We start from the raw sequence: 25,488 nt of genomic DNA, 5'->3' as shown, positions 1-25,488 counted from the left end.
TGGGGGATATTGATCTGTTTTGACTCAACTGCATCCACAATAATATACATTGTATGCATATTTATATAATAAACATTGGTAAGTTAATATAAATTATGATTTCATGCAATCTCAGGGAAAATAGTACAGATTTTGTGTCGGATGGCATTTGATTGTGCCTGTGTGTGTAATGTTGTGGCTGGTGAGTACAGTATAAATGCTTTAGTATAGAGAGGTGTCCAAACTTTTTCCTCCAAAGGATGCATAGAAAGAAGTCGACTGATAAAATGGCCACTTAAATATTCTTGACCGTTAATTTATTTACAGTATCATGCTAACTGCAATCCATCAGTGTAGGTAAAGGTATGGTCAGCAATTATTGTTTTTATATATATTTATAAAAGGTTAGCTGCTAAAGCAAAAAGTCAAAGATTTTTCAAGATTTTTGGGTGGCCAACAGCCACGTATCCCACTTGACTAGATCGGCCCTAGCGGAATCACATCTCCATGTTCAGAACCAAAATAAGCAATATGTATGCTGACCTCGACATGGAGCAAAAAGTAGAGCAAACGATAGCGATTCACGCTATTTGATGCTGTAACTATCCATCCATCCATTTTCCGTCCCGCTTTATCCTCACAAGGGTCGTGGGAGTGCTGGAGCCTATCCCAGCCATCTTCGGGCGAGAGGCGGGTATACCCTGAACTGGTCGCCAGCCAATCGCAGGGCACATATAAACAAACAACCATTAGCGCACACATTCACACCTAAGGGCAATTTAGAGTCTTCAATCAACCTACCATGCATGTTTTTGGGATGTGGGAGGAGAACGGAAAACCCACGGAGCCACGGGGAGAACATGCAAACTCCACACAGGCGGGGCGGGGATTTGAACCCCGGTCCTCAGAACTGTGAGGCAGATGAAGAAAACATGAATAAAGTTGTACCTGATTTAAAGCAATTGTTATTGTTTTAGTCTTAATTCATGCACATAAAAACAACAGAATGCTTAATCTACCATCGTTTCGAGCGCACCCCCTTCATGCAATGGACTAGCGGCTTGTCCATTGCATGAAGGGGAAGATGGGCTAGTCACTAGCCCATCCTCTAACTTGATTCAGGAAGATACAAGTAGCTGCAAAACAAATTTGTAGGTGAGAGGAATTTATTTATTTTTTTAATCAAAATTACCGGGGGTTTCGACCTTTGGTGACACCGACGCGCTATGAGGAATCCCACTAGGCAGGACAAGTGCCGCTTCAACATGATTAACTCCTGCTTCGCGGCAAGGGCAGGCTACTGAAATGAGATGACCATTCCAAATATGTATCAAATTTGTACAAAAAATATAGACGGAAGAGGGTTATTCTGGTTAGGTTTAAGGCTAGCTGGGGTTGGGGTTAAGGCGGTTTAGGATGGATTAGCGTTAGTGGGCTTCATATTCACACCGCCACACTTAAGGTCACATACTTCTTTTCCCGTCTGGAAGTAGGGTGTGTTCTACCGGGATACAGCAGCCAATCATATTTCAGCGGCGTGTGTCCTGCAGCCAGTAATATTGGAGCATTGTGTGTCCTGCCTAGAACACGAATGGAATACCTAATAACATGTAAGTGACAATGAGCCAGACGCAAGAACTTGTTGAAACAAGAAGAAATGGGTGCCATTTTCTTCTAACTCTCCAAATAAATAAAAATTTCTGTCTTTCCAGCTCTAAATTTGATACTACATGTATTGAGCAACTCGCAATGTGTATTGGCACATTTCAGCCAACATAAAAAAGACAAAATTGTACATTGTTTATTGTAACTCCTCATTTGAGTAACAGTACTGAAAGTAAAAGGAGCACAGAATTAGCAAATTTAGCCACATGGCAGTTATGCTAATAGCACAATGACGTTAAACAGATTACAGCGATTCAACAAATTGAATTTTAAAAACGAACATCAAATAACACGTAACGGGGCTGTGCTGAGTTTTTTTTTTTACCATAACTTGTCAAAGTGAAAATATCATCAAATATACATAAAAATAAATAAGTGTACTTAGTTTTGGCCTTCATCTGCATGATGCAATGCATGATTCCTGTGGGCCATACAGTATTACTTGTGGAGTGTGCAAATTTTTTCAGAAGGGTGAATCTGATCGTCCCTGGGACTGCGTGAAAACCCAGGGACGAGACTTTAAGAAAATAACTATATAAAGTATATTTGGGATAAGGAGTAACACAAATCTGTAAAAAGTATAACATTTTTAAAGGCTTTAAATTATAGTTCATGCTAAAGTCTAATTTTAGGAAGCAGAGACAGGCTACTAATATTTTTCCAGTGTTCAAGGTAGTTTAAATTAATCTTTCAAACTGTGTTTATCAAATATGCAATCAGATCAACGTGCAGGACACTTTGCTTCGTGAATTTTATCGTGCATGTTTTTATTTCCTGAGGATGCAAATGGCACCGATTGTCTGGAATGGCCCTTGAGGACTTTATCTGGCTCAGGAAATATGACACATTTCTCGAGTTGATGGTAAGTACACAAATGTGGAGTGCTTCATGAGTGATTCGCCCTGGGCTCCTAAATGACTGAATACATCCCTGAGTAGTGCAGTGTCACACCCAAACTGGCAATTGTTAAGTTTACAATATGCCGTGGGCTGCAAAAAAAGAATACAAACAGTGGGCCACAAATTGCCCCCGGCCGTAGTTTGGACACCTTGCCGTTGTAGGTCATGTGACACGCAGATGGAGCCAATGAGAGCCCTCCTCTTCCCCCCTGCGCCTGTCTACCAATGACACCCACGACTATTTTTAAAAGCACGTCGTCCCTCGAGGCTGCGTCACCTGTCTACCTGTCTCCTAGGCCCCCTTTCATCAACGTTGTTGTAAGATGACAGTCGACTTGTTTTAAGGAATCTGAACAGATGTAACATGCTTGCTCTGTATCTACCGAGCATCCTCTAATGAGTGATGCTGAAATAGAGACCACACACAACAAATGGCAGCCAAGTCAAGCATCATCGGACCCCCTGCTATTCCACTCCATCCCCATCTTTGATACGCCATTCCTTCTTGTGCCCCCCACCGCCTCCCTCCCCTCCACTGTGCACCCTCTCGTGACTCATCAGCCCCTCCCCCCTCATCTTGCCAGTGTGTGCAGAGTACTCGCCCTCCTCCTCATCTACCATTTCCCTCCTTCCTCTCATTCCCACACATCCTCTCGCTTCCTCGGGCGGGCGTCAAACAGGCTGCAGGTAAGAATTTCTCCATTCACTTACTAAGTTAGTCAGTCCTCCATCTTCTCGAATGTGATGTTGATCATTCAGCGATGACGAGCAGATTCCCACTTGAGAATACAGCATTTGCTTTCTGCTTTCGCTGCTTCTCCTGCAGGAATAATACGCCTATGTGTCACTACCAATGTAGAAATAGTGCGCCTTAAGTAGCGTTGTTTTGCATGCGTTGTACTACACCAGCTAAATCCGATGGATTTTTATTTTTACAGGATGTCCATAGTGAATATTGTTGCCAGGGAGATCCTGGACTCCCGGGGAAATCCAACAGTGGAAGTAGATCTTCATACCAATAAAGGTTATTAAAAATGTTAGTGTGTATTTGCATGCTGCCACAAATCAATCCAAGTGTCAATCCCTTATACAGCTAGGACCAAAATAATATATGACACAAGTGTCCAAATACTTATGAGCACCTGAAAATGGAGGTGCTCTGCATAAAATGGCTGGAATTCCTAACTGGTAAAGGCATTATTTTTCTGAAACCTCAAAATCACATATTGATTTTTTTTTTTCTTTAAAATCTATTGCGATTGTGGTACACAGGCAAAAGCTTTCATTGGCCTAACTGTAAATGCACCTATGGCTCACCATTTTGTCCCCAATCCAGGTCTGTTCCGGGCCGCTGTGCCGAGCGGCGCCTCCACCGGCATCTACGAGGCTCTGGAACTCCGAGATGGAGACAAGACTCGCTACAAGGGCAAAGGTAGATCATTAGATACAGTACATTAGAGTAGACAATAACAATACTAGCAATACAACAGTTCAAGAGTTTGCAGTAGTGTCGAATTGTACTGCATCACACTGAGCTGTTCCTCATGTTTTAGGTTGACATTTCAGCTTCATGACAAGGGAAAAGTGTGAGAAAGAATAATATTGTATATGAAATAAACTGTATTGTATAAATTCTCCCATCTGAGTTGTGCTGTCGCTGACGAGGACTAGTTGATACATCGCAAAGTGACAGCATATCATAGAAATCCCCAGAAACATGCAAATATGCCCTCCCGTGCCTCTGAGAACTATACAGCTATTATTGTGGTAGTTGTCTACTTTAATGTACAATGCATAAAGAAAGTCTACACACCCCTGTTTAAATGCCAGGTTTTTGTGATGTAAAAAAAAAAAATTATTTCAAAACTTTTTCCACTATAATAATTTTCTGAGCCGCTTCTCCTCACTAGGGTCACGGGCGTGCTGGAGCCTATCCCAGCTATCATCGGGCAGGAGGCGGGGTATACCCTGAACTGGTTGCCAGCCAATCGCAGGGCACACATAAACAAACAACCATTTGTACTCACATTCACACCTATGGGCAATTTAGAGTTGTCAATTAACCTACCATGCATGTTTTTGGGATGTGGGAGGAAACCGGAGTGCCCGGAGACAACCCACGCAGGCACGGGGAGAACATGCAAACTCCACACAGGCAGGGCCGGGGATTGAACCCCGGTCCTCACAACTGTGAGGCAGACGCGCTAACCAGTTGTTCACCGTGCTGCCGTTATTGATCCAATTATATGAAAATGACCCATACCCTTACAATATGTTTAATATGTTTTCTGTGCTTGTGTATTAGGTGTAACCAAGGCAGTCGGTCACATTAATGACACCCTTGGACCGGCCCTTATCCAGTCAGTGAGTACCAGTGTAGCAGTAGGATATAGTGTAGTTGACTCTATGTTTAACTGCACATAGATGGTGGCACAATGTCTCTCCTTTGTGTGTTTCAGGGGACCAGTGTGCTGGAGCAGGAGAAACTGGACAACCTGATGATTGAAATGGACGGCACTGAAAACAAATGTAGGCTTTTGATTCTCAGTAGTCCACACTTTGATTCAACACCCAATGCATCTGTTGCTTCCGTGCAGCTAAGTTTGGGGCCAACGCCATCCTCGGAGTGTCACTGGCCGTATGCAAAGCGGGAGCAGCGGAGAAGGACGTGCCCCTGTACCGTCACATTGCCGATCTGGCGGGGAACCGAGACCTGGTTCTCCCAGTTCCTGTGAGTCGAACTTATTGGTGCTCCTGCCTTCATAACTGCAGTCAAAAACATCACTCCATCTATTTTCAAGAGTGCTCATCTTCATTAAAACCCAGAACCTCTTAACTATGAAGCAGACGTGCTACCCACTAAATTACTGTGATGGCTGCCAACAACATTACCGGTACTTCATTTATTAATATCAAATAATTAGTATAATTAATAATAATATTAATATTTAATTTTCTTAATTTATTGATATTTTTTTTTGTCCCAGGTAATGTGAAGTAAAATAATAGCAAAATGTTTGATGGCAATGAAATTTGTGGTAACATGTTGTAATATAATGACATACAGTGAAAAAAGTGTTTTCAATTTTTTTATTATAATGTCTTCCAATCCTAATCTAAATCCAAGTATGTAATGTACTGTATTATTTTATTGTACATCACTATTATTACTGCATACGAGAATATTATGACTACGGTCTGAAATATTTTCTGTACTAAATTTGCTTTGATACAGCTTTTGCTGTCAGTTGGTGCCATATTAATAACATTAAATTTCTATCAATTTATTTTTAATATAATTGAAAAAATATATAGTTTATAATATATATTTAATTATTCCCCCCAAAAAACATGTACATATGATATATGTTAAGGCATTTCCCTCACAGTCAAAAGGATCTGGGTTTGTATCTTAACTTGAGGATTTCTGTGTTGAATTCCCATGTTGAAATTGCATGTGAGTGTGAATGGCTGTTTGTATGCATTGGCTGGTGACCAATCCCGGGGGTACCCCACTTCTTGCCCAAAGTCAGCTGGGATAGGCACCAACTCCTCCATGACCCTAATGAAAATGATTACTCTCGAAAATGATTGGATGGTTGACCTAAAGTTGAAATAACTTCTGTGTTCGTCACTTTAAGGCTTTTAATGTGATCAACGGGGGCTCCCATGCCGGGAATAGGCTGGCTATGCAGGAGTTCATGGTACTCCCTGTTGGGGCGGAGTCATTCCGGGAGGCCCTGCGTGTCGGGGCGGAGCTCTACCAGACCTTGAGGGGCGTGATCAAGGAGAAGTACGGTCAAGATGCTACCAACGTGGGCGACGAGGGGGGGTTCGCACCCAACATTCAGGAGAACAGTGAAGGTAAGAATGTGAACAGTGACACACTGTACATGTGACGCCGCCACTGTAAAGGGACAAATTCACTAAATTGGTGCCATTTGCATCCCCAGGAAATAAAATGCTACAATGCACGATCAAATTAACTGTAAAATACATTTCTTACCCAGCAAAGTGTCCTGCACATTGATCCTATCACATATTTAATAAATAACATTTTTAATATTAATTGCAATCATATGAAACTACATTGAACACTGGAAAAATAGCATTTGTTGCCTGTCCCTGCTTCCTTCAAACCATGAACTGTTCCTCAGTTTTTATTATCATTTATTTGTTATTTATCAGACTTTATTGCATAACTGGCTTATAACCCACTTATGAAGGATTTTCTTCAACCTAAGGTGTGAATTTCTGGATGATTGTGAGGTTGTGTGGTAAATTCATGTTATACTGTTATATCGCTTTGATTACTCCGTGCTAGCTTAATGTTTTTGGTTACTTAGTGTGTTTAGTAAAATTAGTTTCCTTTCTTATGTGATTAATATGCCATGTTATATTATGGAAAGGGGGATCTTGATTTGTAAAATGTATGTTTCATATATATCACGTATCAGTATTATATGACTTTTGCATGTTTTATTGTTCCGTAGCTCTAAGCACAGTACTACTGTGTGTCCTTGCAAATTTGCTCAGGACTGTTTTGACTACTCCCTATTTTTCTCTTCCTTTCTCACCTTCTGCACGCACCCATTCCCATAAAGATAAGCTAACTGTGTGACAATGTTGTGGAAATGAGAGGGCTGTATTTCTTTTTTTTCTTTTCTTCTCTTCTCTGTCTCTCACCTCTGTATAACGAAGGTGATTCTTTGCTTGCGCTTCAGTAAGGGGAAACAACTCGTGACGACTTGTACCTTTTCCTCTCTTTGCAAAGATTTCTTTCTTTCTTTTAATCAAAACCCATAAGTAAGGAAGGACTTATTCTGTCAGAAAAAAGATTTGCCAGAACACACTTTTGGAGGTTCCACTATAAACCTATTGATAATAACATGCAGCGTGATCTGACTTCCCTGCAGCTCTGGAGCTGATCAAGACGGCCATCGAGAAGGCGGGCTTCACAGACAAAGTAGTGATCGGGATGGATGTGGCCGCCTCCGAGTTCTTCATCGAGGGCAAGTACGACCTGGACTTCAAGTCCCCGCCGAACGCGGCACGCAACATCAGCGGCGAGGAGCTGGCCGGCATCTACCAAGGCTTCATCAACAACTACCCAGGTCTGTGCAAGTGTGCGTGTGCTAGGGTTGGGCATCAAGAATCGAGGACCGGTTGGAACCGGGACTAACGTTCTGGTTCTCCCGGAATCGTTCAAATTTTAAAATGTCAATTCCCAGTTTCCTTGCGCACAGTCCCCTGATGCCGAAGAAGAAAGTGGCAACATTGAGGCTGCTAACAAGTTAAACGGTGTATTGCACTCTTGCACTGATGGTTTTTGGCATTTGTTTTAGTTTTCAAACCTGATGACAGACACAAAAATAAAATATATAAATGATTTTATCATAGTGGAAAGAAAGTAGAAAAAGTCGCATTACAAGCTAAACATTGAGCTACAACTCCGCCAAAGGTCAAACTAGCAACTTTACATCACGACCAATGGGGACAAAATTCACATAAACGTCTCACAGTATCACAAACACTAACCTCGCGCGTCATCGGTGGCTAGGTAAAGGAATCAGCGTTTTACAAAGCATTCGATTCCATTCATTAATCTTTTTTATGCTGTCTCTTTTTACTTTTACTTACCGTTGAGTCATGGTTTCTTTTCCTCTGTCACCTTGGAGACAACAAAAGGAGAGAACAGAGAACAAGTAAGCCTGTTGCCTCCCCAGCACCCCACAAATAGACTGCTTAAAGAGCTTTTAATTACGTGCTACAGCGCTCATTTGGCAGGCGAGGACGTGCCTCTTTGTGCTCATACTACCGTGAGCAACCATGTGGAACGCGATTGTACTTAGTTGTAATTGACTTGTAGACCACTTAGCCTCAAGGCAAACAATGTGCTGCTTTCCTTGCAGTTGTTTCCATTGAAGACCCCTTTGACCAGGATGACTGGCCTGCTTGGACTCAGTTCACAGCCTCAGTTGGGATTCAGGTAAAAGTCACACGTTTTGAGTTAAGAGAAAAGATCACCCCTGTTCAAACGCCAGGTTTTTGTGATATGAAGAATGAGATAAATCATTTTTTTATGCCATTAATATGAACCTGTACAGCTCAATTGCAATATATATATATATATATATATATATATATATAGATATATTTCCAAGGGGGAAAGTATAAAAAACAACTGGAATAATATGATTTCAAAAGTGTGCACCTCACACCTTATATGAGGCAACAACATTCAAAATCATGTTAAATGGCAGTCAGCACACACGTGCCACAATTTCAAGTGCCTCTGATGAACCCCAAATGAAGTCGTTCAAGTAGGCTTTTCCTGACGTTTTCTTGCTGGCTTTACTTTACTTTTGTTACCTAGCTACATGGTTACTTAATTACAGTTACATAGTTACAACCTGGGATGTGGCGGCGTTCAGAATTAACCAGTCACATTCAAACTAATGTTAAATGGGAGGAAAGCACACAATTTAAAGTGCCTTTGATTAACCACAAACAAAGTTCCGATGTTCTAGTAGGCTTTTCCTGACATTCTTGGCTTTCCAGCAGAAGCCTTAAGGTTTTGTTCTAACCCTGAGTGCAATTTGAAACTGTTCATAATTCGCTCCACCTTGACTAAGGCCCCAGTTCCAGCTGAAGAAAAACAGTCCCAAAGCATGTTGCTCCCACTTAACATGAATGTTGTTTATATTTACTTCCATTTTTCTGTTGAATTGGGTTGTACAGGTCATACTGTAAGTCACGTTAATGGTGGGAAACATTTTGAAATGATTTATCTTGGTCTCATTTTTTGTATCACAAAAACCCGGCATTTGAACAGGGGTGTGTAGACTTTTTCTAGATAGACAGACAGATAGACATAGACAGACAGATAGATAGTTACATATATTCGTATTGTGCAGGTGGTTGGCGATGATCTGACCGTCACAAACCCACGTCGGATAGAGCGAGCCGTGGAGGACAAGGCCTGCAACTGTCTGCTGCTTAAAGTCAACCAGATCGGCTCCATCACGGAGGCCATTAAGGCGTGAGTTGATTCTGTGTTTTGGCATGAGCGCACACATACCTGCAGGCAGCTGTTGTTTCAAACAGCATGCATAGACATCATCTTGTTCTTCTTTTTCAGCTGTAAGCTGGCTCAGGAGAACGGGTGGGGCGTGATGGTGAGCCACCGCTCGGGTGAGACCGAGGACACCTTCATTGCCGACCTGGTGGTGGGTCTCTGCACTGGACAGGTTAGAAACACTTATGACGTCACAGGCAAACGAATATCATCGGTGTCACAGTGTTATAACCCTTTAAGCAACAGCTATTTTGACACGTGGTGCAACACATGTAGACAGATAATATACAACACTCAGAGGCATATATTCTTTATCTTGTAGAAAGAAAGACTACTATTCCTGCAGGTGGCTTAATGAGAAGCTCAGACCATCTCCATATATCCATACACTGTATGATACTGCCCCCAGGTGGCCAAGAAGCACACACCAAAAGGATCAGCACAATGTCCATTTAATTGAAGCAAATTTTGAAAAATGGCAATGAATTTCTTTATAATCTATTGAAATATGTCCTTATTGTATTCTTTTGTAAAGTACAATATTATAGATTGGGGTTTTTTTTTTAATTAAAGAACCGTACAAATATTTTTGTTGTTTTTTTGGGGGTGGGGGGGGAAAGACTGTAACGGATCAATGGCATTTCCATTCATTTCAATGGAGAAAGATGATTTGAGATACAAGTATTTTGAGTCACGGAACAAGGTATCTCAAAGCGCATATAGATTGGAACCCCCAATGTGGTTCACAAGCTATTCTGTGGTTGACTTATGTGTTGTTTTCCTTCTAGGAAACGATGTAACTGTCTTAAACTGTCGCTGTCACAAAACATTTACATGACTGTATTTTGATTAATAAAGAATATACATTTTGTTCTCTTCTTAGATTAAAACCGGAGCCCCCTGTCGTTCGGAACGTTTGGCCAAATACAATCAGCTCATGAGGTGTGTATCAAATGTGCAGTCCATGTCTTTCATATACAAATACTCAATGTAATGCAATTGCAATGAAGTACAAACACTTTGTTACTGTACTTAAGTAGATTTTTCAGGTATCTGTACTTGACTTGAGTATTTCTTTTTCTGATAACTTTTTGCTTTTACTCCCTACATTTGAGAACAGATATCTGTACTTTGTGAGTTGGCCTACTTTTGCCACCTTTGCAAGTAGTCACTAATGCGTGCATTTGTCCACTCTTTCCCGTCACTTTCTCTTCCCTCCGTCAACTTCAGGATTGAGGAAGAATTGGGTGAGGAGGCGCGCTTTGCCGGACACAACTTCCGCAACCCGAGTGCACTCTGAGCACCCCGCTGTGACGTCAGCAATCATTGTGCCAATAGGCCAACAAATGCTTCGTCGCTCCATGCTGTGTTGATTTTTTCGTTTGTTGGCTTTGTTAATATGTGGCTGAGTTTACTGACTGGTGTGAGCATCTCCCTGCACTGACCTCCCATCACTTCGTTCTGTCAACTGTGGATGACCTTTGTCTTTCCGCGTGTGCTTTTGTCATCTTCCCTGACTTTCCCACTGCGAACACTAAGCAGCTTTAAAACAAACTTGTGTGTAGAACTAATTGTGGCAAATAAAATGATGGGTACATGGCAACTCTATAATTATATGTATAGTATTTGTTGTTAATATACATTCACCAGACCCAACATTCAATACACCTGCAAATTTCAATCAGACTTAGTGCAAATGCTTTATCCTGAAGGCTCGGTGTTTCCAATATTTTGCCCCTCTCATGTAGCTACTTAAGGTTACGAAAGTATTTGAAACAGCTCTTGCTATGACATAATGCAGTTGTTCATTACCGCAAACTACAACCACAAGAACATTATCACACTACAAATGCATAGTCACAGATGATCACAATGTATCTCACCACACCATCAAGTGTAAAGTAGCAAGATTTTAACCATGGCAAAATTGTATTATTTATTCTTGTAAAATTACTACTTTTTTCCTCATAAAATAATTACTTTATTCTTGTAATACTTACTTCTTTTTTCCTTTATTCTCCTGTAATTAATTTTTTCCCTAGTAATTGTCCAACTTTCGAGTTCGAGTTACAATTTTATTCCCTTAAACATTACACTAGAAATTCCAACTTCATTGTCATATTAGTACAACTTTTTTCTTCAGAATACAACTTTAATCATCTAATATTGCCATATTGGCGGCACGGTGGCCGACTGGTTAGAGCGTCACCCTCACAGTTCCGGACCCGGGTTCAATCCCCGGCCCCGCCTATGCGGAGTTTGCATGTTCTCCCCGTGCCTGTGTGGGTTTTCTCCGGGCACTCCGGTTTCCTCCCACATCCCAAAAACATGCATTAATTGGAGACTCTAAATTGCCCGTAGGTATGACTGTGAGTGCGAATGGTTGTTTGTTTGTATGTGCCCTGCGATTGGCTGGCAACTAGTTCAGGGTGTACCCCGCCTCCTGCCCGATGACAGCTGGGATAGGCTCCAGCACACCAGCGACCCTAGTGAGGAGAAGTGGCTCAGAAAATGGATGGATGGATGGATATTGCCATATTCTCATTATCGTTTGACTTTCTTGTTAAAATCCTTACTTTATCATAAAATGAAGACGTTTTGTTACAAAATTAAGACTTTATCCTTGTAGAAATGCCCCTTTATTTTTGTAACATTACTTTTCTCTAAAGTAATAACTTTTTTCTTTTTCTCTTTTCTCAAAATTAACGGGGGAGCTGGAGCCTATTCCATCTGAATTCGGGCAAAAAGCAGATTACTCATGATTGGTCACCAGTCAATCGAAGGGCACATACAGAGACAGAAAAACATTCACTCTCACATTCACACCGTCACTGAGTGGGAACTAAATCCACGCTGCCTGCACTGAGTGATCAATGACCAAAACATACTTTTTTTTTCAGTCATTATAATTAAATAATACTTTTTTTGCGAGACCATTCTCTACACTAACAAAGCAACCAAACTTTTTGACTGCATAGAATTTATTTTTACTTTTGTACATTTCAGTCAGTACTTTTTTTTACTTTTACTGAAGTCCAATAATTGAATCAGTAATGCTACTTTCAACAGTCTTTTTTGCCAAGATATCTGTACTTGTACTTTTTTTGTATGGGTGCTTTTGCCACCACTGGTATTGGATCTCATGAGCTTGGTGCAAGTGTACCTAATGTTGTGGCGGATGAGTGCCATGTCGTGATCACGTGTAGCGCAACACGTCACCTACAATTCCACCAAACGAACTGCAGGGGGAGCCCGCGTGCTCTGTGTTGAGAGGCCGTGTGTTGCGTGTGTGAGGGTTGGCTGCTCCGTGACGACACGACTGTGTGTGTGTGTGGGGGGGGGGGCGGGGGGTGGAGTCGCGCAGGCGTACTAGGCATAGTCTTTGGCCAGGTTGCTATGGATACCACACAATAGGAGACGGGACAGGGGGCTGCGTGAAGCAGAGAGAGAGAGAGAGAGAGAGAGAGAGAGAGAGAGAGAGAGAGAGAGAGAGGGAGGAGAAAGAGGAGGTCTGCAGAGCCGCTTGGCTGGACACAAGCTTCTCAGACAAGAGGTGCAGGACAGACGATCGTGAAAGAAAAAAAACAATTAAAAATCAAACACTATTTTGTTATTTTTGCAATCCAAAAATCAGTATTTAGTCGGTTGTAAAGGTGATGCCCCTCCCTCCTCTTCGTCTCCCCCTTCTTTCTGAGTCTCTCCTTATGCAAATCTCGCCTTCCCTTCTTTCCCTTTCTCAACCCTCTCACCATTGCCTCTCACAGTGACAAGCAGAGGTATAAATATATATTTAAAAAAGTCGTCTTGGAAGAAGAGGGGGTAGGTAGGAAAGAGGAGGGGGGCCAAAGCAGAAAAAAAGGGGTGGGGAAGAGGCGAGTGCACATACGCATCAATTTGTACAGTTCAGTTTTTTCCACGCCACTACCAAGAAGATTTCAGCCGCATTGTTGCTACTGCCTGGGTGCTGCTGCTGCTTCTTTTTGTGTGTGTGCAACATGAGGCGGCGAGCGTTACGAGAAAAGGCAACAAAAAGGAGGGCGAGAAAAGAAAAAGGGGGAGCGAGAGCAGCAGCAGCACACATTGCTGGATATTAAAGGTAAGCACAATTAAGGGAGGAGGGAGCGGGGAGCATGGGGGTGCAATATAATGCATGCTTATGCTGTGTGTTTTGGAATCTACACCACCACCATTGCGTCCCCCACCCCACTTTCTATTGTGCCTTATTGTCATCCCAGTGCTGCGTTCAAGATGACGGCCACATTCCTGCAAAGCAAAAAAAAAAAAAAAAAAAAACAAGAGGGGGAGCCGGTGCTAGATGCAATCATTCCGCCATTCCCTATCCTCTCATCCATGCATGTGGTGCTCCTGGCGTGTGCACCGAGCTGCCTTTGCATGCATGTGTATCAGTTACACTGCAGTGGGCTCATGCCTGTATTTTATTTATTTATTGCAAGTTCATGACCAGTGTGTGTAACCTGCACCAGGGCAGCCAGCTGCCACCTGTATCATGCGTCGTGCATCTGTCCTTATTAGTATGGAGTGGGGCCCATAAACACGTGTGTGCGTGCTCCATTTTTTTTTTGATTGTGTGGTTCTCATCGACTTAGTCACTGCAGCATGCACTAATAATTAATGCACAGTCATGTGTAGCGCTGCTGCTGCTGCGGACGGTGCTTGTACACATGCATGCCTGCTAAAAATGACCGTTTCCCCATCTGGCAGTGCACACTATTTATATCCCTCATTCAAAATACTTCTGCTGTTTTTTAACCATGAATGAATGGATGCGGCCATCTTTTTTGGGTCACAAACAGCTATTCTCTCAGCTTGAAATGAGCATACGATGCTTGCCAGTCATAACCAGGCCATGTGAGTTAACCACAAGTGGCTGAGGGTTAGGGATGTTGTGGTGAATAAGAGGGACCGTGTTGGTGGGGGGAGTGGCTTCCATTTGCCGGACAGTGTGACCAAAACGAATGCACGTCTGCATGTTTGGATGCCTAATATCAAGTGTTCCTTGGTGGGCAAAACACCAGGGCCTTCTATGTGTGTCAGTAGGTTTTTGGCCGCTGTGTGACAGTTTAGAGAAGCACTGAAAAGCAGTGCCGTTGGTGTGGAGTGAGGCACGCTGGGAATTCAAATGCTGAAACAAGGCTTTTGCAGTTGTAAATTACATGTTTTAACACAATGGCGCAAATTCGTCCTCGGCACACGTGGTGAGTGTGATTATAATTTGAGAGTGACCAACGCATCTCCTTGTGACTCTGTTTTGGATGTATTTGTGTCTTAAAAATCAGCATTTGAGCCCAAAGACCCAATAAGGCCTTTTTTTGTTTATAATCATTTTCATGTATTCCCAGTGAGTTAGCAGTCGCAGAAGTAACCCATTCAGTCCACGCAATGGTTCGTGCTGTAAAATGGACGCTATAAAGGAGAAATCATGAAAACACGGACGCACAAAGAATCGGTATGTATGAGCGAACCACATGCAAATATTGACTTTAGAGTTCATTATTGGACTACTCAACTTCACCACATCCTGTTTCAACACCTTGTTCTGGCCTTGCAGATGCCCATGCGCAGCGGGCGGCGGCGGGGGGCAAGTGAGGAGAGAAGGGGTCGACGCCCGCACGCCAGCCCTACTCGCCCTGAACGCAATGACAGACAGACGGTATTCACCCTCTTTGTTTTCAAGTTTATGTCATATGTTCACATTAGTACAGACCAGCACCCTCACAATGTCAGTATTGTCCCATAGTGTCTTTATGACTTAGACATCTCTGATGGTGATGAGTTGATGTATAGGCGTCGGTGCACGTATGAAAGTGGTCTTAACACAGACATAAGGTATTCAAACGCATGACGGAAGAATTCAAAGCATTGTATCATTGTAGCCAAGAGGTGGCGGTGAGGAACTGGCTGGGAATCGCTTCAGTCGCAGATCACAAGGGCATGATTCATCAGAGAGTGAGGGGGAGGAACTTGTCTCTCCTGCAAAAAGGCAGAAAGTTCAGGTTTGTCTTACATTTCATCAGTCTGTTATATAAAGCTGGAAATAATTCATGTGTCTGACATATAGGGAGTTATTTTTGCCATCCAGAAATATGCTCTGGCAATGGATCCTTTCACAACATTGATTTTTTTACTTGATCCACAAATGATCTTTTCTTGTCAGGATTCAGCAGCCACCCCGAACCCTCCAACATCAACACACACCGCTGACAGCTTGGCTCCCTCGACAGGCCCACCTCCCACCTCAGTGGCCAGCCAATCCCGTGAGAGTGACAATGAGGATGGCCAATCCCAGGGCAGCAGGAGTTCAGTTGTGGGGAGCCTGGCGAATAGCAGCAGCAGCTTGAGCAGCGGGCGGGACATCGACCAGGACAATCGTTCCTCATCCCCGAGTCTCTCCGCTTCTCCCCTGGGTAGCCTCGACTCTGACTCTGAAGGCCCAGACTCACCAAAGCAAGGAGAGAAGGAACGGGAGAAAAGCAAAGATGGAGGAGCAGGAAGCGGGTCCGTAGAGGACAGAAGGGCACTACGGGAGCTGAGAGGGGAGGATCCCTGTGGAGACGAACAAAAGACGGATACAGATGCACGAATTGAAGACTGTGCACTTAAGCCTATCCATCCTTGCTCCTCCTCTGGTCTCAGTTCTTCGGTCCGTGTCGCTGGGGATTCTTCAAATGATAGCACTGGTGGGAGGAAGTCGTATTTCTCCCTGGACTCCAAACTAATGGGTAAAGTGGAGTATGGTGGACCAACAGGCACTGATGCGGTGCCTAGTGGCAATAGAATGAATTCCAAAGCCAACGCACAATGTGTGACAAAGACATCTGCCGCGGGTGGAGATTTTTCTCATAACAACCCCGGTATTCCCCACTCCTTGCCTGCGCCTCTTCCTCCTCCACCTGCTCTAAAACCACTGGAGCTCGGGGGACAAAATCTTCCTGCTGAGGTTAAAATAGAAAGAGACAAAATGGAAAAGGCAGATAAGCACCTCGACAAAGCCCAGTCCACGCCTCCTTCTCTGTTGCAGACGGGGCCCCAGCCACAATCCCAATCACAAACCCAAACCAATACCCACCCCCATCATTACAGCTCCCCCAGCTGGCAGGGTGGCACAGCAACCGGTTGCCAGGGGAGTTGGGGCTACACCCGTTACCCTGGCAACCATCACCCTCATCAGCATCAGCCCCCGGTGCAGCAACAACAACTTCCTTCTGTCTATAACCCTCCTTCCTCTCGACACTCCTCCTCTCACTCCTCTTATCTCTCCCATCCACACCCTCATACCCACTAGGGAGTACCTTCCCAGGTATGCCGGAGGGGGAGGGGACAGAGAGAGGGGGGCTGCAGGAGATAGGGAGAGGGGAGCGAGGGGTGAGTGTGTAGGGAGGGAACTCAACAGGGACTTCTCTGCTCCCATCGGTAACAACAGCAACACAAGTGGTGCGGGTAATAGTAGCGGCCCAACTAGCATCCAAGGCAGGGAGTTTTCAGGTCTGTCTGTGGGTCAGAACCGGGAGTTTCAAGGCTCTGGAAGAGATGGACCTTCTAGCATTGGTCCTGATAGAAAAGACTTTGTTCCAGCTTTCCATGACAGAGAGCAAGACAGGGAACGTGATGCAGGAAGAGAGTTTTCCATACCAAACCAAAACCAGAGTAGAGACTTTGGCCCCAATGGAGCTGGAGGGGGGCATCCCAGAGACAAAGACAGAGGCAGATGGGGTGACTTTGGAGGTCAAACAAGAGAAGTTGGAGGAAACTGTAACCAAAACAACAACTCCATCTCTCAAGGAAACCATCCAAGTTCAAATAGTGGACTGCCTGTAAACCCCATGCTAAGCAGAGACCCACCCGCATCACCCCAAAACAACAATAACCACCCTTCTCATTCTTCCCTGCCCCCACACCCGCATCCCACAAACTTGGCCAGTCGGGAGTTTCCTCTTCCCATTGACCAGGCACAAACCCCTTCCTCTGCCACTGACCCTTTTCACAGAGAATATCCTCCCAATAGCGGGAAAGATTTCAATGCAGGTGCACCTCCCTCCGCTGGAACTAATAGAGATTATCTCAGCCCACCTGGGGTTACTTCTAATCTAGTAAGAGAGTTTTCAGGGACTGGTGGAATCCAAAATCCTCATCCTTCTCATCCCCACTACCCGTCTGGGCTCAGAGACAGAGAGAGGGAGTCAAACCTGCGAGAGCCTGCACTGTACCAAAACCGTGGAGGTCCAAATCAACCTCCTGCGCTCTCTCCATCCTCCACGACCAGTCACGCGCACCCTTCAAATGCTCCCTATCCCCCTCCACCACATCAACCTCCTTTACCCCCATCCCAATCTTCTCATGCCCAGCAACTCCCACCAGGTATGGCACCCAATGTTCGCCCCCCACTCTACCAGTCATCTGCCCAAACTCCTCCAACACATGTATCTCCACTACCCAGCCCATCCACTAATCAGATAGCAGGCTTCTCGTCATTTCCTCCTGGATCCGCCTCTGCACCAAGCATGCCACTTCCTGGGCCTGGCGGTTCATCCAGCTGTTCACCTGGATGCCGCCCTGCCCCTTTACACGGCACCTTGAACAGTCACCAAACCTTCAGTGGAACATACCACTCCAATGGAAGCAGTGGCAATAGCCTGATTAACAGCAATAGCAACAGTGGCACGCCCACGAACAGCAATACCAACTCCCAATCACCTCAGAATGTCTCTAAGGGCCCTCCACCCCTCACCAACAGCGTTACAACACCTGTCCCCAGCTTACCACATCACGGTGGAGACGGCCATTCAGATTCAGGCCCACCCCCAACACCTGTCATTAAAGAGGAGCCGCTAGAAGACAGGGAAGAGAGTGAAAGTCCCCCACCAGTGTTGAGAAGCCCGTCTCCTGAACCTAAGCCGGTGGACATTCCCATCCATGCTAGCCAGTCAGCAAGGTAATGTCACAGACATTGAAATCACATTTGTCATTATTTCGTTTTGTTATTTTTGTCTCCCACTTCGGTTTTTGGTAATTGAGCTACATACTTCTGGTGGTTAAAATAAAGATGTACTGCCTCACTTGTCTAGGTTTCACAAAGTCCTTGACCGTGGTGTCGGCAACTCCTGTGCCCGTAGCGATGTCGTCTTTGTTCCATTGGACGGGTCCAAATTGTGGAAAAAGAGGAATGAGATGATAGAAAGGGCTCGGAGGGAGGTTGAGCAACGGGCCAGAGACATAAGAGAAAAAGAGAGAGAACGAGAAAGGGAGCGGGAGCGGGAGAGGGAGCTGGATCGCCATCTACAGGTAAACTCAAAAATCTCTTATGCGCATTTACTGTTTATTCAGGTGCAAAAAAGAATGTGTTACAGAGAGGAATGGATATTTACAGGTCACAAGTATTCCGCTTATGTTCCACTCAGCTTGTGATGATAAGTAGCAAGATATACAACAATAACTACATTTTTACACAACACTGTCGACACAACGTCATAAAGCATTGAAATTTAACAAATGCATATGCATAATATATGGTTTGAGTTTTCACTCTTCATCCCAACACAGTGAATAGGCTGGTGTGGTCTGAAAGTACTTCTTTGATGGCCATGAATAGAGATGCATGTTAAGAGCACAAAGTAGAGTAATACAACACGTCTATATTGGAGGTTTAGATGATAACACACAATAGCAAGAGGGGCAGTGTGCACACATGGTTTTCATCGGACAGTGACATTAGATTCAAGAGATTTCACAATGGGGTAAATGAGATCTCATTTTGTTTTCTCCATAGCAACAAAAAGATGCCAATGCCAACGCAGCGGCTCGCCAGGGATCTTCCCTCTTCTTCCCCTCTTCGTCCTCCATCATCCTTGATCCTTCATCATCTTCCTCCTGTCCGGGCAACCCGGCCGCCCACCATGCACATCACATGCAGCATCATCCCTCACATCCACATGCTCACCTTCCTCCGACACACCACCTGCATCCCAGCCTCTCTCACGGAATACCCCACTCTCTTCTACTTCCATCCATGGCTGGAGCATCAGCAGTAGTTGGGGGCCATCAGGGTGCTCTGGGAATTGGTATAGGAGGTCCTTATCTTGGTCCTGATACCCCAGCTCTAAGAACCCTTAGTGAGTATGCTCGCCCTCATGCGATGTCTCCCCTCGGGGCTGCAAGTCGGGCCCAAGCACACCACCCTCAAATTCATCACGGTCATCCTCACGTGCATCCCTCATTCTTTCTCCCCCAATTCCAAAATCATGCAATAGGCCATCCACATCACCTACCTACTGATGCTGCAACAGCTGCAGCCATCTTAGGCTTACTGTATGGTGGCAGCCTGGAAGGCGGCCCAGGTATTGGGGGCCACCCTGGTGTAAGTGGGGCACCAGTACCTGGAGGAATTGGGTCTTCAGGGTTAGGAGGAGTTGGGTTTCCTCATGCAGTCGCTGCTCATCGGGATCGCATGAAGCCGGGATTCGAGTTTAAGAGTGATGAACGGGTCTACCCACCAGGGTCCATTCATGATCCTGCAGCTCTTGCCCTTGCTCACTCTCATTCCCATTCACATGCCAATGCCCATACCCATGCACATGCACATGCACATGCCCACTCCTTACTCCTTGGGGGAGGGGGAGCAGGAACGAATGAGGTGTCACTCTATTGCACTCCTCCTCCCCCAGCTCCTACTGGCCCACTACACCTCCAGAACCCAACACTGGCCCCAGTAACTCGACCTCCAAACCCTCCTGCCCCTCAGTCCCTGTCCAATCCACCTCCTTCATCGCACCTACCACCTTCACACCCTTCCACTGCGCCACCACTCGCAGCCCCGCCCCCGGCAGCCCCTGCTCCACCTCCACAAGCTCCCCCTCCTCCACCTGCTCTGCCAACCTCCAACGCCACCTCAATTCATCATCCAGTCCCCAATTCTTCTTTTCCTAGTTCCTTGTCCTCTCATCAACCGTCAGCCCCAGCCACTTCCTCTGAGTCTTACCCGACTGCTGCTCGGTCACCAGCCTCTTTTGAGCGGGAACGCAGCGGCGAACGAGAGCGGGAGAGGGAGCGGGACAGAGCGGCATTGCCGGCCTTTGGGGACAGGGAGCGTGAGAGAGAGCGGGAAAGAGAAAGGGGAGGAAGTGGAGGAGGAACAGGAGGAGGCAACACAAATGGAGGAGCCACAGGTGGAGGAAGTGGTGGAGAAAATGTGGGTCGTGTCCAGATGCTGAATGTCACGCCCCACCATCACCAGCATTCCCACATCCACTCACACCTTCACCTGCACCAACAAGACACAGGTACCCACTGCTACTAACTATGCTACCCTGATTGAGTTACCCTTATATTATTTCCACTTTAGTTTTTGCTTGTTCTTTGGCTTTCTATTAAATATCTCCTTTATTTCCTATTACATCATTGGCATCTAGCGGCGGGCGGGGTTCACCCCCTGATGGACCCGCTGGCGTCAGGGTCTCCTTTGGCGCGGCTTCCTTACCCAGGAGCGGCAATAGGCACCCCCATCCTGGCTCACCCCCTCACTGACAGCGAGGTGCTTCGCCAACAGCTGTTTGGTGAGGAGAAGACTCCTCGTCCATGTACTCGCTCACTTTTTTACTCTCAAAACAGTCCTCAGAGTTTATAGAAAATATTTTGGCGGGGTTACTGATGATTTTACCACTTGGGGACACTTCTCCCAGGTGCTCCTTTCCGGGACATGCCCCAACCGTCCTCCCTTACTGGTCCAATGTCGGCAGCCCATCAGCTCCAGGCCATGCAGCAGGCCCAGAGTGCAGAGCTGCAGATCCAGAGACTGGCCCTGGAACAACAGTGGATTCATCACCATCACCACCACTCCCTCACCCAGGACGAGTACTACAGGTACGTTGTGGTTATGGTCAAACTAAAGCCTGACACCAGTTTCCACAAGTCCTGACCAACCAAAAACAAACAAGAACAGTATACCCTACTCCAAGCTGACCGATCAAGACTTTCTGAGCTGATTCTATTCCACTCTGACCCGATAGGGGGCGCTAAATTTGCATTACAGAATAGGTGCGAACAGCGTCATACGCCCTCCGTTGGATCGGGTGGGTCACTGCCCCCAATGCAAGCAGAATGGATTGACATTAGTCAAATGAATCCACAAAATGTTGAAAAGAATTTATCGGTTATTCATTGGCCCATGTGTCAATCCTCTGCAAATTTGGGGGAAGTTGGTTAGGAGAGGGGCTCTGTTTATGGCATACTAGTATGATGTTGTGAGGATACGTACATACACCACGTAATGAACTAGTTTGTGCAGTGGTGTAAGAATACTCTACATTGTCACGTGGCTCAAGAAGGCGTGGTTAGTTAAGAGTCGTACTTACCGTTTTTAATTTTATTGTTACTGTATATACCTTTGGCCTAGCTGTATTTTTCACACAAATATTTTGTATAATCATGACATTACTATAGCTTTCACTTAGGTTACTGACTTTGGCACTTTCTGACTTATGTACAATTTCGGGTTGCGTTGCCATTATAGGAACGGAACTACGTCACCGAGGACCCCCTGTATATCGTTTTTTGCCTGCCCTAAGAATAACTACCTGACTGCCTAACTTGTCTTTGTTGCAAAGTTAGCCTGCCAGCTAGTTTTTCGCCTGAGAGTGAAGCTGCTAGTGAACATGCTAGTGTATGTTTCGCTATCACAAACAATTGGTAACTGTACTTTACGATCTTAGCTTAAAGTTTTATGCCTAGTTAATTGAAAATACTGTTTAATGGGGCATTAAGGTAAATGTAGCACAACTAATTTAGTAAGTACCGGTGAAAAAAAAGACAATCGCTTGTCTCATGATTTTGAGCTTGGAGGGAAATTTACTTCATTACTGCGCTTCACTTTTAGTTCACATGCTTTAAATTTTACTTTTGTGTGCAATTTGGAGTTTCATGTTTCACTGACTAAATTGGGGGAAGCTGAGGATTGTAGGATGTAAACATGTTATATCAATATATTTTCTCCTTTGACCTTTCAGTCACCTGAAGAAAGAGAGTGACAAGACCCTGTGAGGGAGGGGCACAAGGAGGAGTGGCGTGGAGGGGAAAAAAGGAGAACGTGTGCAAACTTTAAACAAAACCAAGCAAGATAGAAGCACTAAAAACTATAAAGAGACAAGCACTAAAAACTGTAAAGAGACAAAGACTGAAAACAAAGCTGGACAAAGGAGTTTACACTCCGTCCCTGTGAAGTGCACCATGTTGAAGTTCCAGACTCCTTTCCTGCATTGTGTGCTTGAACTTCAAGTCCTGTTTTGTATTGTGCTTTGTACAGTATATGAATTAGATGGGGGTGGCAATAATGTGAAGGTACAGTATGTGTAAAATACTTGATGCCAGAGGGAATGTGTACATGAGTCTTTTTAATGTCATTGCATGTAGCTATACGAGTTTACTCGGATCTGGTGGAACTTTTGGTTCTTCATTTTAGTAAGAAGGAAAAAAAACACCCTCATTTGTACCTAGGGTTCTATATGCATGAGACCAGCCTTTTAATGTTCTGTTTACAACAGTATTATTATGATTATTATGATTATTATTATTACTGTTGTCTGTTTGTTGATAATGACATAATTATATATACGGTACATATTATTTGTATTATTTTTTTACATTTTCATGGTATGACTGTCAGTCTTGATTTGTATTTTAAAATGACCTTGTGAAACAAGATGCAAATGAAAGCAAAGAAAAAAACAAAAATCCAATCTAGAAATTAATTATCTCTTTTTCTTTTGCTATGTTTTTATGTGTGCACATGTGTCCTACGCACTCCTTTACCTTGAGTCTATTAGCCCCCGTCTTTGTTTTATACAAGTCACTCATGCACAAAGCATATCAAATTCCTCATGCGCCTCCCCCTCCCCCTTTTGGACTCCCTCTTTCTGTCTTTCCCCCCACCAGTCAAACCCCTCCTCTCTCTTGGCAAGTGTGGCTAATAGGAGACACATGGGATGAGTGTGAGACATGGGAGTTGACTTGCTCCATTGAACAGCAGACGCCCTGTAGAGTTGGCATTCCATAGTGAACTGTAAAAAAAATGGAAAAGAAAAGAGGGGAAAAAACAGAGGGAAAGAGGAGGAGAAGCTGTGAGAGTGTGATTTACTGACTGTGCTGAAGCCTGCAACGCTGTGTTTTCTCGCCACATCCGGCCAGAGGAACCTCCTTCAAAACGGACACGGATCACTGAACGAGGCCTTCAGATGCTGCAGGGATATCTGGCAGAACAAACTACAATTTACAATCTTTTCTTTTTGTAATCACGATATCCTGTGCCTGTAGTCCGCTAAGGTTTAAAGGTCTGAAAAATGCAATAAAATCTCATCTAATGATGGATAGGCCCATCTCAGACGAAGACTTGCGAAGGATACGATATATCGGGCATGGCAGGTAGCGTGTTATTAAAAGTCACCTTGAACAAGTGTGTCAATGTAATGTATAAGAATCTGATTGTCCTCCATCTGATGACATCACATCTGCTCGTGATATTCTTAGCGCTTCATCAGTCCTTTGTGACAAAGGTTAAGGATGTTGTGAAACGTGAGCTTGAAAAATGGACCAACCTGTGAGTGCCCGCTGTATTTAATTAAACTAAATTTAATTATATTAAATGAAATTATGACCATATGTCGTTTTGTCGTTATGGTAAAATACTTCCATAATAATATTTGTTCTTGAGGGCACCCCAAAATCCAAATCATGTGTTCACACAATTTATTTTGTAGCAGTACTAGATTTTGAGTGACATTAATTTCGGTATTAATTTATACATTTAAATATTTTATTTTATCCACATACAGTTACAAAAATACATTTTACAAATATACAAGACTGAACATTTTAATTTGTGATCGTTGTATCTGCGCGTACAATGACAATAAAGGTTTTCTATTGTATTCTACAATTTACAATTTTTAACTGTTGATATTTGTGCCAAACTTCACAGCATCACACTGAGAGGTGTTTCTAATATTTTGCCCAAGGTAACCAAAATATTTTAAAAAGTACTGTGTTAAAACACAAACTTATTAAAATACACTTTTTAAACACATAAATGTGGGTGAACACAAAAAAAACTAATTGTAAGCATGAAATGTGTAGAAAATACTGTACGTTTTGTATAGTTTTTGTGTACAGGCATGTGCCTTTAAGAGGCGGGGCCTGATGGGGTGAAAAGTTGCATCAGCAAGTCTGCGTGTGATTGTATGAGTGAGAGCTGTGCCTGACAGCAGCTTGTACATGACTGTTCTCTCAGTGTGTTTATGTGTTTTACTGTTCTACCATTGTTGAATTAACAGCTGAAAAGTGCATCGGCGACTGTGGCTCTCCTTTCCCATAGATATCGCATTTCTAGTGATTTTTCTTTTTTTTGGGGGGGACCTATCCTCGGTTATTAGCCAAAAAGCTTTACTTTTCGCTGTTTTTGTGCTCAGGCCAAAAGCGCTGTCTATTATGCCCGAGTCTAGTATGTAGAGTGAACCCTGCATATTCGCATTCATATTACTTTGGCACAATTTGGTGCAATCTTGCTGTTGTCGCCATTTGGTTTAATTCATTGTTTTTTTTGTTCGTCTCCTTTTGAGATTTTCTTCAGTTGTTTTGGGCAGTCCTTGAATGCATCTCGTGCGCAGTCAAAAGTGAAAGTATGAAGCAGTGGGTCTCTAAATGGTCCACATGCTATGTTGTGACTCTGTTGACATGTTTGATGTGACATGAAGAACACTTGACCGCATTCTCGAGCTGATGCAACAGCTCCACAGTCATGTTTCTCCTACTGGAGGAGCTGTCAAAGTCAAAGGTCGCCCCGTGGCCACCAACACAGCGCCTCCT

At 44.2% G+C, this 25,488-nt stretch overlaps 2 protein-coding genes and 1 long non-coding RNA gene across 3 annotated transcripts; 2 read left to right on the top strand and 1 right to left on the bottom strand.

The window, feature by feature from the left end:
• The first annotated feature begins 2,820 nt into the window (after positions 1 to 2,820).
• On the top strand, positions 2,821 to 11,224 carry LOC133401420 (gamma-enolase). The gene is made up of 13 exons (XM_061674408.1): positions 2,821 to 3,230; positions 3,482 to 3,567; positions 3,880 to 3,975; positions 4,849 to 4,907; positions 5,003 to 5,072; positions 5,141 to 5,274; positions 6,185 to 6,407; positions 7,460 to 7,657; positions 8,456 to 8,532; positions 9,461 to 9,585; positions 9,685 to 9,793; positions 10,505 to 10,563; positions 10,852 to 11,224. Exons 2-13 carry the CDS (start codon positions 3,483 to 3,485, stop codon positions 10,919 to 10,921), a joined length of 1,305 nt encoding a protein of 434 aa, XP_061530392.1. The 5' UTR covers positions 2,821 to 3,230; position 3,482; the 3' UTR covers positions 10,922 to 11,224.
• LOC133401434 (uncharacterized) lies at positions 4,429 to 8,267 on the bottom strand. Its single transcript, XR_009768417.1, has 3 exons — positions 8,184 to 8,267; positions 8,082 to 8,099; positions 4,429 to 7,897 (listed from the first exon to the last, which is right to left on the bottom strand). It is a non-coding gene; the product is annotated as an uncharacterized LOC133401434 (long non-coding RNA).
• Positions 11,225 to 13,101: 1,877 nt separating the features above from the next.
• On the top strand, positions 13,102 to 24,514 carry atn1 (atrophin 1). Its single transcript, XM_061674398.1, is given in 11 exon segments — positions 13,102 to 13,717; positions 14,982 to 15,088; positions 15,191 to 15,292; positions 15,516 to 15,635; positions 15,797 to 16,921; positions 16,923 to 18,571; positions 18,705 to 18,921; positions 19,406 to 20,915; positions 21,045 to 21,188; positions 21,315 to 21,495; positions 22,638 to 24,514. Coding segments are annotated over 10 exon segments (5,109 nt in total). The 5' UTR covers positions 13,102 to 13,717; positions 14,982 to 15,061; the 3' UTR covers positions 22,672 to 24,514.
• The last annotated feature ends 974 nt before the right edge of the window (positions 24,515 to 25,488 follow it).

The sequence above is a fragment of the Phycodurus eques genome, chromosome 4 (genome assembly GCF_024500275.1).
Source record: "Phycodurus eques isolate BA_2022a chromosome 4, UOR_Pequ_1.1, whole genome shotgun sequence".
Lineage (NCBI taxonomy): Eukaryota > Metazoa > Chordata > Actinopteri > Syngnathiformes > Syngnathidae > Phycodurus > Phycodurus eques.
This window is presented reverse-complemented; position numbering and strand designations above follow the sequence as displayed.

Excerpts from the sequence above, each read along its gene's own strand:
- LOC133401420 (XM_061674408.1), top strand. The coding sequence starts at position 3,483 with ATGTCCATAGTGAATATTGTTGCCAGGGAGATCCTGGACTCCCGGGGA. Across the intron at positions 3,568-3,879 it reads AGATCTTCATACCAATAAAG|GTCTGTTCCGGGCCGCTGTG; the intron begins GTTATTAAAAAT and ends TCCCCAATCCAG. Across the intron at positions 5,073-5,140 it reads GGACGGCACTGAAAACAAAT|CTAAGTTTGGGGCCAACGCC; the intron begins GTAGGCTTTTGA and ends GCTTCCGTGCAG.